This window comes from Sceloporus occidentalis, unplaced genomic scaffold, assembly GCF_023333645.1.
Source record: "Sceloporus occidentalis isolate IW3139 unplaced genomic scaffold, rSceOcc1.0.p SCAF_27, whole genome shotgun sequence".
Taxonomy (NCBI): domain Eukaryota; kingdom Metazoa; phylum Chordata; class Lepidosauria; order Squamata; family Phrynosomatidae; genus Sceloporus; species Sceloporus occidentalis.
Window position 1 is genome coordinate 12206204 of NW_028317007.1, and position 18915 is coordinate 12225118.

General features: G+C 37.3%; 1 protein-coding gene across 1 annotated transcript in view; it reads right to left on the reverse strand.

The window, feature by feature from the left end:
• Nucleotides 1–17993, reverse strand: part of NALF1 (NALCN channel auxiliary factor 1) — a 230046-nt gene extending 212053 nt beyond the window's left edge. The window contains exon 1 of the mRNA XM_089485878.1: nucleotides 17256–17993. Within this exon, the coding sequence (XP_089342004.1) occupies nucleotides 17256–17993 (738 nt within the window). The remainder of the gene's footprint in view (nucleotides 1–17255) is intronic.
• Nucleotides 17994–18915: the final 922 nt, after the last annotated feature.

Consider the following 18915-nt stretch of genomic DNA (forward strand, 5'->3'; position numbering starts at 1 on the left):
AACCTTAATTTGTTGTTACTTTTATTTAAACGTATCCTAACCGGTATGAAATACATTACTAAACTCACGACATGTATTTGCCATACTATTACTGCTTAGTTGATGCAAATAACCTTTTTGTGTGTTTAACTAACTTATAGCATTTCTAGTAAAAGTGCAGCACTAATGCAAATAAACATAAAGTGAAAAAGGTTAACTTTAACCAAATACTCCAGTTCGTGTGCATCCCCTATTTGCCAAGAATTATGTCATTCTTACCATTTTATTTTCATTTTTATTTTACAAACATTTCTACAAGAGTACATTGATAAATAAATAAATATATATATATATATATATATATATATATATATATATATACACGTGTGTCAAAATTACTATCTATCCCCACATTACATCAACATTGTTGTTGTGGGAATAACAGTCATCCTAGTATTTGTCTAAATCATAATTTAATATTGTAGATCATATTTCTCTAGTCATCAATCCTCACCGTTCACATACTTTATAACGCTTTACCATTTGCTCTTCTTTTTGTCTCACTGTGACCATTTTGATCTCTACTGCCGCCCATTTCGCTATTAGCTGACTAAAATAATAAGTTAAATATTTCTCAAAATGGTTCTGCTCTTGTCCTCACACAGAGTGGAAAATTCTCAGCTAAGCAACGCAATAATCCTTCTCGTCCAACATATAACATATATAAGTGCTTGTATATTATATATAGATTTACAATATATCATATATATACATTATATATCGTATATACAGTATACATATAAACATATATATATATATATATAGTTATAAATAGATATAATTTATATTATAATTTTATATATATATATATAATACATTTCCAAGATACAATACTGCTCTGTAGTGTGCAATTTAATTTTGATAATTCAGTCAAAACACTATTCAGTTGCAACTGTAAGTTTACTTAATGTAGGACGATAATTTCCTTTACAGGAAGTCTCTCAGTGTGGTTTCTAAGGAGACAAGGAAAGCACACCAAGCTAATACCAGGTTTTATGTGACAGCAAATGCAATGCGTTCAGAAGGGAATTTTCTAAAGACAGTTGCCGTAAACATGAATTTTGAAAGATTGGATTTTGAAAAAAAGATCAGTTTATGCGGCCATTTAGCCTTTCACTGGAACATGTATCATACGTAATTCAAAGCAGAACATTCATGAACATCTTACGAATTCACATAAGGATAGGAAATGTATATTTAATAGCTTATTTTCCACAAAACTATGAAGTCAATACATGCTGCATTCTTGCCAGGATTTATTTGCTGTTGTACAGCATTGTTTTAATGTAATATATTTTCTGTATTCAGTATGTATGGATTTAATATTTATTTTAGATTTATTATTACTTCTTAATCATTAATGCATTTATTTCTTTATTTGATGTATTTTCATTATAAACCACCTATATCTGTACTGTATGCTCTGTGACCTTTTTTTTATTTGTTTGGGTATTTATTAATTTTGTTTGGATTAAACAGTAAGGGAGCTGACTCTGGTGCTGCAAAGGCCATCGCAGCCTAGTTTGAAAACCTTTGCACATGTGTATGGATGCTCATGTGGACCAAAATACCAGTTTGAACCAGGTTGGTACCAATTTGGTTTATTAATATTTTTTCATACTGATCATTATATTTAGAGTCACTTTGCTAGCAAAATTAAACTTCTTCTATAAAAGCCAAAACTCCAATATAGAGATTGACCCGTGTTTTAATTAAATAAATAGCTTCTAAATACAGTAGTTGAAATGCACCAATAAAGCCACTTGCACCTGTGAACTTTATTGATCCCACACATTGTCTCTTTGTTCCAGGCTCATTCAATAGTGAGATTTGAGTGGTGAACCATTGGAGCAGATGGTGAGTAAAGAACCAGATCGCTGCTTATTTGCTAATGCGCTTCCTGGTTGAGACAGCTCTGTTGCATTCTAAAGAATCCATTGAGCTATATCTTCCCACATCACTATCATTGATCCTAGTCAGCTACGAGTTCTATTTAAACATATATATATTTATATATATATATATATATATATATATATATATATATATATACACATGTCAGAGTAGAAGCTGTCATTCTTGAATTACTTTTCCAGAGTAGTTGTTTGATTCAAGCAGTTCGATTTGAACTGCACAGTAACATCTGTCTCTGGAGTCAGCTTCTGATAAACTACCGTATTTTTTGGCATATAAGACGACTGGGCGTATAAGACGACCCCCAACTTTTCCAGTTAAAATATAGAGTTTGGGCTATACTCGCCATATAACACTACCCCTCTACCCAGTATACAACAACCAGCCAATCACGGCAAGCGATTTACCTTACTGGTGATTGGCTGGTTGTTGTATACAAAGCCTGCTTGGATTGGGTGGGTCAGCTCTCCCTAACATATGCCTGTCCACACACACACACATGTATAGACATACACTGCCCTCACACACCCCTTCCTTTACACACATATACACGTAGCTTACAAACAGCTTACAAACACACATATACACATACACTGCCCTTACACATACCTGTCCATACACAGACATATACATACATACACTGCCCTTACACACACACACATATATATATCTACACATACTAATATACGCCTGTCCATACATACACATTTATACACTGCCCTCACCACACACCGCTGCCTTTACACACACACATATATATATATATATATATATATTTATATACATACACACCAGCTTACAATAACACAAATACCTACTCTGCTCTTACACACACCTGACCATACACATACACTGACCTTACACACACACACATATATACACATACACTGCACTAACACCCCTTTCTCCCCATCTCTCACCTTTCTCATCTTCTATCTTCCATCCAGTTGTGGGAGTGTGAGGTCTGTCATTCAGAACTCTGCTTTACTGCTCCCTCATCACTACGCGCCGGCAATTGATGCCGAGCGCCGGGACATGACGTCATCCCCGCGCTCGGCATCAATAGCCGGCGCATAGTGATTAGGGTGCACGAGAGCTCCCTAATGTTGGGCTAGTTAGAGGGAGGTCGTGATCCCCCCAACCAGCCCTGCTCATCGGGCGCCCGCTGATCAGGACTAGTTGGGGAGATCACGACCGGCCCAGGGGAGGCGGCTTCTCCGCTCCCCCCTCCCCTAGAGATAAGCTACAGTTTTAGGGGCTTCGTGGGGAATCGTGATTCTCCAGTCCGGCTTGGTAAGTTTGAGCACCTGGAGTATAAGACGACCCCCGACTTTTGAGAAGATTTTCATGGGTTAAAAAGTCATCTTATACGCCGGAAAATACGGTATTTATCTAAAAATAGTATAAATAGTTTTTGGCTTCCTTTTTGTATTACATGAATATCTGTAGTTTATAACATTATTTTCTATATTAGGTTAAAATGTATAATTCTATACTTGCATACTTTACAGGATGCTTGAAGAATGTTGGTGCATTATACATACAGGGCACTGGGGGGTTCCCTTTTACTACTTATAATTGGAACCTTTTCACAAATGCTTGGATAGTATAACACATGATGCGCTTTTCTGTTCTAGACCTCCTAGTTAAAGGTGATGTTCCACAATAAAAAACAATAACAGCATGATAAGCAAATACATCTTAGGAGGTTGGATGATTTAATTACAGAAAAACAAAACAGAACCAAAATAGAACATCTGTGCCGCATGGTAATAATGTGTTCCCTACAAAAATTATGAATCAGGCAACATTTCATATGAGTTTAGAATTTCTGTATTTCTGGGTATTCATCATTTCAAGGAATTATGCTTTAAATACTGCATTTAGTTCCAAAGTAGGTAGAACAACACCTTTAATTGGATGTATCAATAGCAATAGCATCTCCTTGAGATGTATTTGTATAAACCACTATGGTATTAGTAAAACTATTACCAATGCATTTTTAATTATATAATGAAGTGAAGACATCACATTTTTATGGCTATTTTAGTTAAGAATGTCTGCAGTGATATAATAATTTAAGTAAAATGGGATGTGGGAGTTATGAATGCTGAGCAGTACACAAAAAGATCTGTGCGGACATCTGGAGAGATACTGACCACATGCAGCTTTACTTTACTAACCGGGTCTAGATAAGTGGAATAGTCTCCCACCAGAAATAAGTAGAGGCTAGTACATGCATGGGATAGACATAAAGCTATCCTGAATGTTCAACAAGACCAAGGACTAAGATAATGTGAGGATAATAATAGTGACAGGGAGTGACATATTCTAGCTTAGGCCACCTTTGGCGCTGCTCCATGGGCCAGTCAAGGGAGTCAAGTCAGCACAGCCTCTGTAGACTGCTTTAAGGGTACCTTTAAGCCATGGATTTCCGAGCTATGATGTCATATGCTGGCCCTACTCATTGAGGACGACAGCTGTGGATGACGTTGCAAACTATTGAGTACATGGGATCCCTGCTGTGTAGTTGCACCACTACTTCCCCATACTGAAAAAAATGTGTATAGTTTGAGAAGGAGCCTTTTCTTAATATTACAGCACCATAAAATGCTGTGGATTCCTTTCATTTAAAGAATAGCTACAGGTCAAGTTTACAGATATAGGAAAGAAGAAAAAAAAACCTCTTGGGCTTCCTTTAGATCCGTAAAATGGTGTGTTTAATGATGTAGTCAAAATCAATACGAGGATAAACATGCTTTAGTCTTATTCTGCATTGCTTTCATTACATAGCATGTTAGAGATCGATACTGTATATGCTGTGCATTTCTTCTTTTGTATAAAGTATGTAAAATTATTATAAAGGTGAATACACAAATATTTTCCACAATGTCTTGAGATGACTGCATTGCAGATAGCAGTAAGTAAATTGCTTCCGCTTAACTACTTGTCTCCATTTAACAAGCGGTAACGTGCGTTTGTTGATTTGTGTTAGAAACCAAGTAATTTAAATTGGTTGTTTATTGTATATGCAACACTATGATTAATAAACACTGCATTACTGGAACATTAGTAATTTATTTAATGCTTAGCCGTCAACTGTGCTGGCAAAGGATGATGGGAGTTTTAAGAAAACAACAAACTGAGTACAAATCCAGCCCTGAATAATAAGAAAAGTATTCTGAAATGCATCATATATAATAATGAGATAGACCTGACTCACTCTTGAAGTTCAGAAATCTGTTTCCTAAGGCACTTCCAGATCATATTTATAATATTAGCCAAGGTTTTGAGAAATGTACAAAGCATTGCTTGAAAACACTCATTTATCTGTTACACAGAAATCTATAGCAATTAGATTTGTTTTCCAAAAGTAATTGTTTGCCTGTCACGTCTCACTCAGGATTCCCAATCCAATTTCAGCTTTTTAATCATAATACTCTGTCAAGACACCAGATTCTGGCTGTGGACATGCAAATAAGCCTAGCATCTGTGACATTCCTCTCTCCTCCTTTTTTCACTGATCTCCTTTCATCTTTTGACTGATCTATTATGCAGCCTAAACCAGCAACACACTCATGGACAGCTAAGGTCATCCCGTGGCCCATACCAGCTTCAGTGTGCTTATAAACCGTGTATTGCGAATATGGCAAGTGTATAATCTATAGGGCACATGCAAGCCAAGATGCTTAACACAATATGATACATTCTATTTATTCTTTTTAACTTATGTTATGTATTTTTGCTCATTTGACCTTTTGTTAAATTGATCTATGCTATTCAATTATATATCTTGCAAACTCTTGACGATTTCAATAGTCCTCCAATATGTCAGTATCCTTCTGGAGATGAGATCTCCAGAACCGTACACAATACTCTAGGTGAGGTCTGACCAGAGATCTGTACAGATCTGTAACTAACAACTGCATTAAAAACGCTCAAGAAATGGCTGACAACTTCCAAAGGTGCAAAGGTGGGAGTTCAGAGCCCACCTGATCATAAGGTCTTGCCCGATTTGCCCTAATTTAAGGCTGGCTCAGTCTGCACCTATTGCTTTGTGCTTCTTCTTTACAGTCCAGATGGTTATCTACTAGTATATGGGTGCTACATGGGAACTAAAATACTTTTAATTCAAAGAATAGAAACAGCCAGAGCCAAATATGATTTATTTTAACACATTTGTAAAGAGAGGTGTTTGTGGTTTGCTATTTAAAACGTATCAACTTATCGCTACATATATTGACTGATAAAAAGTAAAATGCAATCCCTACACAAAGGAAAATCCTGCACAACGAATGTACTGTGACATCTTTTATTTACCCTGAGATTTGTTTCCTCGTAACTATCGACTTGAGATAAAATATTAGTTAAACATTGGTATATTAATATCTAGGCGTACAATCATTGTAAAAACAATAAACAAATATTTGTTCAAAGCTCGAAACAACAATTGTTTGGGATTGTTTGGGGATTAAGCACCTAAGTGGTGGAGGAGAACTTCTGTCACATGCTGTGGCTTAGTGCCAGAACATGTTTTACAAATAGTAATACAGCTCTTAGTAAATAGAGACATATGTGCCGTATGAATGGGGTTTTTATCAGGAAGGATATGAGTACTGAGGCTCTGATAAAGGTTTCTTTATGCGAATGTGTAATATTTTACAGGACTAATAATGTCCTCAATTCATTTTACGACAGAATAGATCATCTGTGGACATTATGGATATGACACACACACACATACATACACACACACATATATATATATATATAACAACCCTGATTATAAGAAGACCCCCCAACAATTAAATATTAATTTAGAAAAGAAAGAAAAAGCAAAGTAAATATTAATTAATGTAAACGATTTTTTCATATTTAATAAAAACTATGATTGAGAAAAATGATTTTTTTCTTTTTATTTCCTTTTATTTGCCAACCTGCCCCCCAGTTATGTACAAGCGGACCTCCCAAATTTGAATATTGGGAGGTCGTCTTATAATATATATATAGGAAAAAAAGAAAAAGCCTTAATATAAGACTACCCTATAAGAAAAAAAATATGAGTAAATATTAATGTAAACTATTTTTTCATATTTAATAAAAACTATGATTAAGATTTTTTTTTTTATTTTCTTTTATTTGCCAACCTGCCCCCCTCATGCTTGCCACTTTGCCCCCCAGGAATACCTTATACCCTGCTATATGCCACTCTGCCCCCCAGGAATGCCATATACCCTGCTATGTGCCACTCTGCCTCCCTGATATGCCTTATACCCCCCTATATGCCACTCTGCTCCCCAGAAATGCCTTTTACCCCCTATATGCCACTCTGCCTCCTCAAAAATGTCTTATACCCCCTACATGCCACTCTGCCCCAGATATGCCTTATACCCCCTTATATGTCACTTTGCCCCCCAGAAATGCCTTACATCCCACTATATGCCACTCTGCCCCAGAAATGCCTTACATCCCCCTATATGCCACTCTGCCCCAGATATGCCTTATATCCCCTATATGCCACTCTGCCTTCCTGATATGCTTTTTAACCCCCTATATGCCACTCTGCCTCCAGAAATGCCTTATACCCCCCCAACTTACCGATACATCCATAGACTTGTCCCCCGTGCTTCAGACTCCATGGTGTCTAGTGGGGGCAGCCGGTGGATGTCTGCGTGATGGGTGAAGACAACCTCTGCTGCCTGTTGGTTCCACCAGGGCTTCTATGACTGAGCACCAGAAGGTCAAGTGCCGACAGCAGCGGAGGTTGTCTGCGTGCATCCCGCAGATGTTCACCGGCTGCCAGAGAGGAGGATCCAGGTCCCCTGCAGCTCTGCGGGGGATACCCCTCTTTGGCAGCCGGTGAACGTCTGCGCAATGCGCGTAGACAACCTCTGCTGCTGTCGTCACGTCCGCTGGGGCTTCTATGATGGAGGACCGGAAGGTCATGTCACGCCAACGCTCCGTCATAGAAGCCCCAGAAGAAGTGCCGGCAGCAGAGGTTACCAGAGAGGGGGATCCAGGTCCCCTGCAGCTCTGCAGGAATCTTGATCTTAGTCTTATAGTCAAACCTCTATTTGAGGTCTGATTATAAGCGACCTCAAATATAAGACAATTGCTCTGAAAAAAACCTTGTGTTATAATCAAACAAATACGGTATATATATATATATATATATATATATATATATATATTATTCAACATGCACACATATATACAAAATGAGCATTTCACATTAACCTGTTTGCAACCTACTAGGTATTTTGTAAAGCGATCTACCTGGTACATCAGGGGTTAAAATCAGTGCATTGAGCCACTTGAAGGAAGACGTCTACCTGGCGACAAATGCATTGCTGACTCCATACTGACAGTAGTGTAACGGAAGTTTAGTCATTCCCTTCCTTCCTGCTGTGTCAAAGCCAGCTTTACAGCAAGTTTCTCACAGTGAAACAAAATTAGAAACAAAGGGCATGATTCAATAAGCCATCTAAACATTAATTGACTATAATGGAGATGAAAAAACATAGCGGTTCAATGACCTCTCTAAACTCAAAGTTAACCACCTCTAATATTATTAATATTAAAAAAGGATATATAGAGATCAGCTGAACTAACTTCACTTAAGTGATATAATGTGCTATATTTTAGAATTTTAGATACTTTTTACTCAAAGTTACCAGACAGACCAAGAGTAAGTCTAGAAATTTGAAGGCAGATCTAAACTACCAGTAATTTAATACACAGTAAAAAGATTTTTTTAAAAAACCTATACAGCACACGAGTGCAGATGAGTCTAAAGACACCTTAACACAGACAACTTGAATACATACCAGCATTGCATTGCAATACAGATAAATGCCGTATATGCAGTGCTTTGGATTAAGTTTTTGGGGGAAAATGAAAAAGATTAGTATCTTTTTTTTTTGTCTAATTTTCCTCCTTGATTGATTTCTGGGATGTTTGCCAGCAATGCTACAAAAGTATCATCAGAACCAACCAAATGCATAGTGTTGTATGGTACAACTTGCTACAATGAATCAATATTAAGTACAAGATAGTTTCCCAGTGAACACGGACATTATTCTGCAATGAAGCCCTGACAAGGGAATCTTAATAACTACTCAAAGCCCTCTTGTACTTTAAATTAATACATTGCAGCAAGCTGCTTGCAAATGCTCCAAAAATCAATTAAAGCGCACCTTTTACTTTGTATGGGGTATTTTTTTCACCTATATATTGTGCATAGGAGAAAAGATATTTAAAATCTTAACCCCTATTACGTCTATGCTGGCATTAATTCAGTATATAGGTTAAAAATATAAACATGGCTGCCAAGTGGGCTGCATATGCATGTGTTCTCACCCACAACCCTCTCCATTATATCAAAGAACCCTGTGATGTGCATATAGCTATATAGATGATATATGGTACACATAATCATCATCTGAAAGATTTTATACATTGTTATGGAAGAACAGGTTTTGAAATGCATAGCACAAGCATCTCTCTTAAAATAATATGAATAGCATATAGAACTGCATAGGCTAATCATTTTTTACCAAGCAGTTATTTTCACTACAATGTAACATATAGTTAACTATCACATTCATTGTGCTATGAATTGTGAGTTCTATCTAGTCCTTGCATTCTGATATTCATTCATAAGCACCATTGCCCTTGTGATTTATACTGATTATTACAAACTGTGTGTGCCGAAATACATTATGAGTAATGACCTTCCACAAATCCTAACTACAAATCCTTAATGATAACAGCAGTGAGTAACATATTGTTCTAAAGGGGAAAAATGTTGGAAAATTGAAAAGTAAAAATGACATAACAGAACATGCAGTGGAAAACAGAATATCATACAACTGCTGAAAAAACTCTATTAAATGCTTTTTATTGCAGTTTGTGCTATGAATAATATGGCACTGGACTGGCATTTCAAATCTTATCGCTTTGCTTTAGCATTACCATTTAAAATTAGAATTTTCCAAATTGTTTTGCCCACATTAAAAAGGTCTTTCACACTACTGTTTTACTGCACCTGGAAAAAATATAGTACACTGCAAATATTCTGGTGCTCACGTATGTATGTCTATGTTTTTTTTAGTTTGGCGAAATATGGATTTCAGTAAATTGATATGAAAATCATCTAGGTCAGGGCAAGTAGGTTTTTTTTTATCACTTTGCACATGTGGATCAAATCATCTAGCTTTTTTTAAAATATTACAATCAAGCAATACAAGTACTGGATGTATTGTCCTGGCGTTTTAGTCTTTGGAAATAGTTATTGGTCCTCTGCCTTTTTATCTGTTCTATTAATATTACATGCAATTTACCGTATATGTTGAAACAAAAAAGCAATACCATATAAACAACTTGAAATACCTCAAACTGAATTTGGTGCCATCTAAAGCAATCTAAGGGTCCCATTTGGCACTTTGGACTTGCTAAGGTCAATCCAATATGCACTGACCGCTCCAACGAAAGTAGCATATTCTGGTAGCTGTAATATATTGGTGCCCTATAGAATGGACAGTGGCTTCGGAGATAAGTGGGGGTGTCACTGATACCATAGGTAGCCACTAACTGCCAGCTCTCATCGTAACAGTAGGGATGTGTGGGCATGAAAGAGTTAACAGAAAACCCAGTCCGCAGGCTTGCTCGTTACTCTGCTCGCAGGGCAAACAGAAACTACACCTTAACCCCAAACCTGTTCACCCCATGACCCCAAAACTGTATCTGCTCTCACCACAAGTTTTATTTATGGTCTTAAAATACATGAGAGTAACCCACTGTGATAGCCCACATACAAAAAAACCCCTAATTTACTTAAAAAGGGTAAAATGTCCAAACTGGAATAACACTAAGATTCAAAATTAGAGCATGAAGACAGAATTGAATAATTTATATTTAATCTGAGTAAAAATAAAATTAGGAAGAGAATTTACAAAAAGAACGTATACAACAGCATTAAAATTAGCAAGGAATAAACACAAAACATAAAACGAAACCAAACACCGCCTATCTACCTGATGGCTAGTTCGGCCCATTGTTATTTCTCAGGCGCTGTCTAACCCCCCCTGCCATGTTTCCGATTGTTCTGGAGAGCACACGGCCAGCGCACAGAACATCTTCATGTTATGATTCTATTATGGAAACTTAACCATATTTCTCACATCATAACTCTGAAGATGCTTGGTGCTGTGTCCCCTGTGTGACCCCAGTATCTGGTCCCTGTAAGACTTTATGACACCCAGGACAGGTCATCTGGCATCCATTCACTTGGATGCTCTTTGTGCTCAACTGATTTTATAAGGGGTTTGGTCAGGTTTCTAGATAACACATATATATATATATATATATATATATATATATATATATATATATATATATATAGCAGGATGAGGCCTAAGAAAAGTTACATTTCCTCTAATTCACGCAAAATGCCTTGTTTACCCTTAAACATAGGCATTTTGCATGACAGGAGGGCTGCCCTGGAACCAACCTAGGGCACTGCTTAACATAAATATATAAAAACAAATACATAAAATGTGTCTATACAAGTAACCCACTTTAGGGCATGTCTAAATATCGAGACACCATTAAGCGTCATTCTCTGATCAATGTTTACTTTGTGCATCTTCTAAAATGCCCTGCAGTAACATGTTCTTCTGTGACTCCCAGACTGCACCTTATATTCAGTTTAATTGGAACACCTATTAATCTCTATTAACATATCACCGCTTTCACTATGTACAACAGATCAAACTGAATGTAATAAATGTCTACGCTGGCTACATTGGGTAATTTAAAGCAGAGTTGAGGAGACTTTAAGTGCTTCTGTGATCGGTTGATGAAATTACATTTGCTGCAGAGATCACGTGTGACATCACCATGGGCAAAAACGAAACCACGGTTTCTTACAATGTTCAACAGCGTTCCTTAGGAAAACAGGGTTACAAGCTTCAAACAAGCTTGGCGAAGGGATCTAAACTATGTCTGTTTAAAACATATTAGAATGCTATAACAATATGATATACCTGAACTGGGTCACTTCCCTCGATACTAAGGTGGGGGATTTACATAGGTAAATGGTAAAGATAGGTTAGCTTTTACCCATATCCAAGAAACAGTGTAAAGTAGCACAGGTAGCTAGGGGTGGAAAAAAGGAAGGCAATGGGAGGCATTGTCTATATTAGAAAGAAGCATCGTAAAAAATCTCTTCATAATAAAAAAAATCAGACGATAACGGAATACCAGAACGGGTGAAGGTCTTACCCTATAGAACAGAAGTCTGTAATCAGAGACCTGCCATTTGGATTGTGAAAATATAGTAACATGAGTTATAGCATCTAGATATACAAATGATGTCCCATTCACTGATTTCATTATGCAATAAAAATAATCAACCTTGGCACGTTTCTATATATAACACACACATATATATAAGAAAAAATGACCTCACCTTTTGCTAAATCTTACCGAGAATGTACAAACTGAGCTTTGCTTGGATACCTATGTATTTATGAGCTTCCTAATGAATGAACAAACAAGTAACAAATACAACATTTTTAGCTTTGTAGCGTGTTGAGTTGCACTTGTATCACATTGATCATAAGGTATATGACTGCACAACACAGAGTTTGCACAGAAATTCTATAGGCCCACTAAGAAACTATATGTGATAGAAAGGAGGAAACAGGGAATTAGCTTAATACAATTGACAAGAAATAAATGCTCAGATAATTCTATTATACCATTATTAGAGTAAATTGCAATTTACCATATAAATAAAGCTTTTCTTTTAATCTCACATTAAAGTAACTGATTACACCTAAAATAATTTAACAGTCTTCGCTGTATTGATCTGTTTCATATTTTGGTTTCAATTTTGCTTTCTTCTGTATCCATTTTTCCCCCTTGAAGCCTGAGGTACTCATGCTTCTCCATCCGTCATATAAAAACCTGTGGATAAAAGTCTTAAGGTCCAGGTCCTAAGTCTTCCTTTTCTGGGGCCGCACTCCCCATGGAGAAATATTGTACCCGTTCCTTCCTTCCCAGGCCGAAGCCCAAGGAGCCGGGGGTCTTCTAGGGTCCCCTTTACCTACCCCAGAAGAGCAGACCCACTAAAGTCTTCAAGGTGTGCTGGTAGCAAAAAAGCACAACCTACCACCAAAAGGGTTAAGTCTTCACAGACCTGGCTTTCTTTTGTATCCATTTGCACAGTATGTGAACAGAAGTATGTGAACAGCTTTCACAGTCAAGATATACTGTATATATATATATATATATATATATATATATATATAATAGATACTAAAGAAATTTTGAATTTAAAAGTGTATGTAATATTAACATAATATCACCATCATATAAATAGCAATGCCTTCCTTCTAATTATGTTAGAGAAACAATGCAACATTCTAGCTTCATTTTGAATAACTATTATCCAATTGCCTAACTGGATGCTTGCAGGAATAAATTAATATATCCCATGATAGTTCAGACCTAATAAAGACAATTTCCAATAAAGCATTTTTAAATATTGGTGTTTGTGATTTCATTTTTAAGACTCATTTATTATAGTACAGTATTGTTGTACATTATCAAAATGTAATTTAATTAACGGTTATAATTTGTTTTCAGAAATATATTACATTAGTCTCAGCTCTTTAATATCAAGCTTTTACAGTGTCTTTTTATAATGATATAGTTTTATATTAACAAGAAATAAAATGAATCAGTGTATGCATGAATCAATCAAATTATATAATCCTTATTAAATAATCAGCATATGAATTATAAAGAATTATAAAGAATATGTTTTTTTTAGCTTCCTAGTTCTTATTTCACTGCGTAGAAGTACTTAAGCATATATTTTTCGCATTCATTTCTAATTACTGAGTGTTAGACAAAGTGCGTTAGACAAAGAAGCCGCCAAGTTATTCTTTAACGGAAATTCAAGGGGGGTTTTTTTACGTGAAAAAGTTCTTATTTGACTTAAAATGACATGATGTCGTTTCTCATATCATTGGGAAGTTGCAGGTTTACATCTAATAATCTTGAGCTCAAGAGTAAATGTAAAGTATGATGAGCTCTAAACCATAATGACCACATTTAAAGTGATACACCAAACATGAGATTATTTATGTAACGAAAACATATTGTTGCATCGCGATAACATTAAAAAGTAGGCATTAGAGGAAGAAAATACATCTAGACGCCATTCACTTGGTGTGTTTTAATCCCACAAAATTTTACACCAGTATATTATTAGGCTCATTGGTCAAATAGGCCATATATCGGTGGCTATGGTGATAACACCACTTTACAAACAACAGAATTCTTTCTTCTTATTAAAATTAGTTTATAATCTTGTAGGGGGTTGGTTAGCGCTATATAATATGGATAATAACATGGATAGACTTTATAAAACGTATCCCCCAGATGTATACATTATGCACGGCTGCGTCAGTGCCTCCAGCAGGAAGTCTTTAAATTGGCCCAATAAAATTCATATTTAAACTAAACTATATGAAACACCATGATTTGGCTTCAATGCTTATATGTGGACGCATTAAACCTACATATTTATTAGCCAATGACAGCTACTAGAAATGTAAACATGATATCAATAGGAGTATATGGGCTATATATTCTTGGCTGCACAGGAATTCAAGTGTTTACAAGAGGTATTAAATAATATAAGGTATCGAATAATAGTAATTACTAAAATGTTGTAATCTGAACATCAGCAAAGGAAACTCGGAAGCTATTTACAGTTATGTCAGAGTTTCACTGCACATACATTTCCCTGTACTTGATTATCCATCCTACTTTACCAAAAATATCTTAATTTAAATTATTTTAGAAATGCACGTATACGAAATATAGGAAATGCAATTAGATCTCAATTAGATCTTTACAGGTGATGGCACTTCCCAATTAGAAGTGATTATATGTGATTTCCTTACATGCTCATTATAGAATGCCTTCTGCAGTAAAATATGCTTATACCTCTATGTAGACTGTTTACGAAATAACCTACATAATACGTAGATGCCCCATGTACAAACCAGTGTAGAAATAGATAAATATGCATGGGTGTGATACTATAATTTCTGGGTTTCAAATAACTTTTCAAGGTCAGAGAAATGCACATTAAATCCAAGTAACTCTTCCAACACCCTGCATTAAAATTGCACCAAGCACCACTTCTACACTGTAATTCTTGTATCACTGAACTTACTTTAGATAGCTGCTTGGAAGCCTCATTCAGAAGGTGTTAGTGATTTTATACAGAGCACTTTCTAATAATTGTCATGAAAAACATTTTATCAGGATACTGAATACAGTCATGTAAACACATAAACACTACTCCCTTGTCCCCTGCATATGTATATATTTTTTCCTGTACATGATGCTTATAAAAGCCTTCAGCACCATGGACAGCGAGCACACAGTGATTTATACTTAGAAGTAGTATTATTTAACACAACTAGCCAATAATCATACTGAAGAAATGTACTCTCCAATACATATGTTCAATCAGATGTGCACCAGAAATCCAAATACACATCTAAAGCATCCTTAATATCATAGAAGTTAACCTGATGGAAAATATGTCACACAATTAATGGTATCTACGGAAGAATTATGTAGGAACCGTAAGGAAAATTGAAATGACAATGAGTCACAAATAAAAAATATTACGCTGGTGAATGAAAACCTGCAGAGTTGTGTTTAAAAGGTTGATAAATGCCCATTATTTCACCTGTGTTTCATTACACATTGACTAAGCAGGCCTTAACACAACAAATACATATTCACATGAGCCATGCACCATTCAGCTGTGTTTCAAATGATAAAAAATATATTTCTGCAAAATATTTACAGTGTCTAATCACAATATACAAGAACACACTTGTGTTTGGTCATGGGTGGACACACATATCAAAATATGTCTACAAGCTATATAGTATATATCACAACCCTTTGTCACTAGGAGGACTAACTTTGGGAAACCTCCTGAAGATGCATCATGCCAGAAAAAAAACAATCTCCATTATTTCCTGTATCAAGCCTCTGCTCTGCTATACATCAAGGTCTGTGCCATGTGAGAAATGTCCACAGCTCCACATCTGTTACATTGCATCTCACCACAAAACATAATACATGTCATCAAGCACCACTAAAAAAAAGAATGGGTATGTAAAGCAAGTGGAAGTGAGATAACCTAATCCACAGGGCCTCAGCTCCTTGGTTCACCATGACTTTCTGGTGTAAATCAATACTCCAGCATCAGGTAGAAGCTTCATAGGTGACAGCAACTATTTATAATATGATCAGATTGTGAATGTTCCCACTGACCAGGATTTTTAAAATCCTATCGTTGTCCATTTCTTGCAGTGTCTGTTTACAGTAAGTCCACAGAGCTGTAAATCCTGAGAGTCCTTGAGCTACATGCAATAATATGTGTTCCACAGAAAGAGGATCAGTGTGAACACCACACAAGCAAGGGCTTCCCTGTGTTTAATAATGAAAGATCGAAGGTCATTGATATGGTAAAGATATAGCACAGATGAGCACTCATGGCACACCGACTGCAATATCCCATTTGTATTCACCATGAAGCCACAGATTGCTGAGTTCTCAGTTCCTGTGTACCTTACTGTCACCTGTAATAGGTTTCAATTAAGTGACTGTGGTGCCTTCTCTGCTTTGCATTTTTATTGACATTCGTGCTATGGCTGAATAAGCAACACATATTGGGATGTAATCTTACCATAGCAATGTCTACATTAACCCTTTAAAAGTCACATGGTTAACTGTCAATGCCCCCTTTCCCCTTTGCCTTTGACACTTTCTCTTATAAAAGTCCTACATGCCATGGAGCAACACACCACCTGAGGACATCCTAATTCTATCCGGAAAGCAAATTCACTCAATTCAATAATATCACAATACAGTATTATCTGATTAATAAGACAACATCAACATATTTCTAAAGGCTTAAAACCATCACCAGATTCCCATCACTAGTTTTCAGGCCATGATGAAGCCTTCTTAAGCCACAATACATTCAAGGCAGCACTCAACGGTTGTCCAGAGTCCAGATCATTCCTAAAGAACATGGCTATGTGTAGCTCATACATAATAATGAATTACTTTCTAGGCTGATTATCATCAATTGTCAGCCCATCTATGTCACCAACAGCAAATCATTTTGCAACCAAAAAGGGGGAGAATAGAAATTCCCCAGCAAAGCATTAAAATATATTAATCCGTTTTCCTACCTTGCAGTCTTCAGAACAGGATCTTACAGAATACTCATCCGACTGTAAATATTTCTGCAGCAAAACCTCAAACTCTTCATATTTCTCCTGAGCATGTCGATCATATGTCTGGTACTCTTGGACACACTTTCTGCACCCTGCTATATCCCCATTTTCCACCACGTCCCTAGTACAGTTGTAAGTGTCCGGATTTTGGAACCCAGAAAACAAATCTGAAAGTGTATAGGAATTACAAAAGGAAAGGTAAAAATCTCTCAAGTTGAAGTGAGTAGGCTGATCCTTCACCCCATCACTCAAGTTCCTACAGACAGATTCAGCATCATCAACACTAAAACAGTGACCAGATGGACTGCTGTGCTGTGGGAACCACGTTTCTAGCCTCCACAAAGGTTTGGTAGAATTTCCTAGAAAAATAGCTTTTTTGCCTTTGCTGAGGCTCTTTTGAGATGATTGAAGGGTAGGTGAAAGGGAATGTCCTTCCATTGATGGAGATTGATCAGCCATGCTAGGTGACAATAAGGTGTCCTGCTCTTTGTCTCTGGTCCTTGTCAATTTCGCCTCAGCGCAGAACCACAAATGATCAGAGAGCAGAACTGTGAAAAACAAGAGAGATGCTAAAGACAGTCGCCATTTCTGAGCCCTCTCTGAATCAGTAAAAGGTTTTTCGTTCTCCCGGGGTGCAAACCAGATTTTTAAGCTGTCATCATACTGCCGACACATCCAAGCACCCCTGGTCATATTTTGAGAACGCACTGCTCTGGCCGACTCCACCGTGAGGGCTCCTTTTCCAGTGTTTCCACAATATTCATTGACTTGAGGATTGATTTGCTATTTTTTTCTGCTCTTCCTTAGCTTTCTTTGCGCTCCCCCACCACCCCCCACCACCAGCCCTCTTATACAGCGTTTGCCTAGGGCAGGATCTGACTTCTCGCAGTGCTGCTGCTGCTGCTGCCGCTGCTGATCAGCTATATCCATCCAATTAGAGGAAATAAAGAGATAAAGCCAGGCATTGTCAGATCGCGATTATCCATGGAACTCCTGAGAAAATCCTACTTCCCACTGACTGCATGTCTCTTCTCTTCCTCCTGACCGTGCTGCTGTCTCTCCTTCCCCACAAAAGCGCTCTCATCAGCCTTTCCCCCCTTCCTCGAGCTGCCAAGCCGGAGAATGATTTCAGCAGGTCACACTGGTGGCTGTGAGGATTCAGCCTGGCGTCTTCTCCTTCGCAAACTGGGCGGAATACCCTGGGTTTTGCCTTCTGATAGCCACAGTCATCTTGGTCCTGTGCTAAGTTGCCGCCATCTTCGTCCTGAAACACTTTTTGGGGGGAGCTCGCTCTTCTGCGTCATCCCCGGCACCGATATCTCTCTATCCTGGCGCATTGGCAGCTCTGGGCTGGATGAGGAGAAGGAGGACAACAGGAAAGGATCTCAGGAGGTGGAGGCAACAGGAGGACGATTGTGGTGCTCTTGGTGGTGATGGTGGTGGAGGTGGAGGAGATATTACTTGGAAGCGCAGATCAACCACTGCATTGCCATCAGCAGCAGGCGCCTGGTGAACTTACTGAGATGTTGCCATCAGACATCAAGGGCATGAAGACTGAGCACTGCTGCTATAATCATGAATTGGGAATGAGGTCCTTCTCTAGCATGGATTTCAG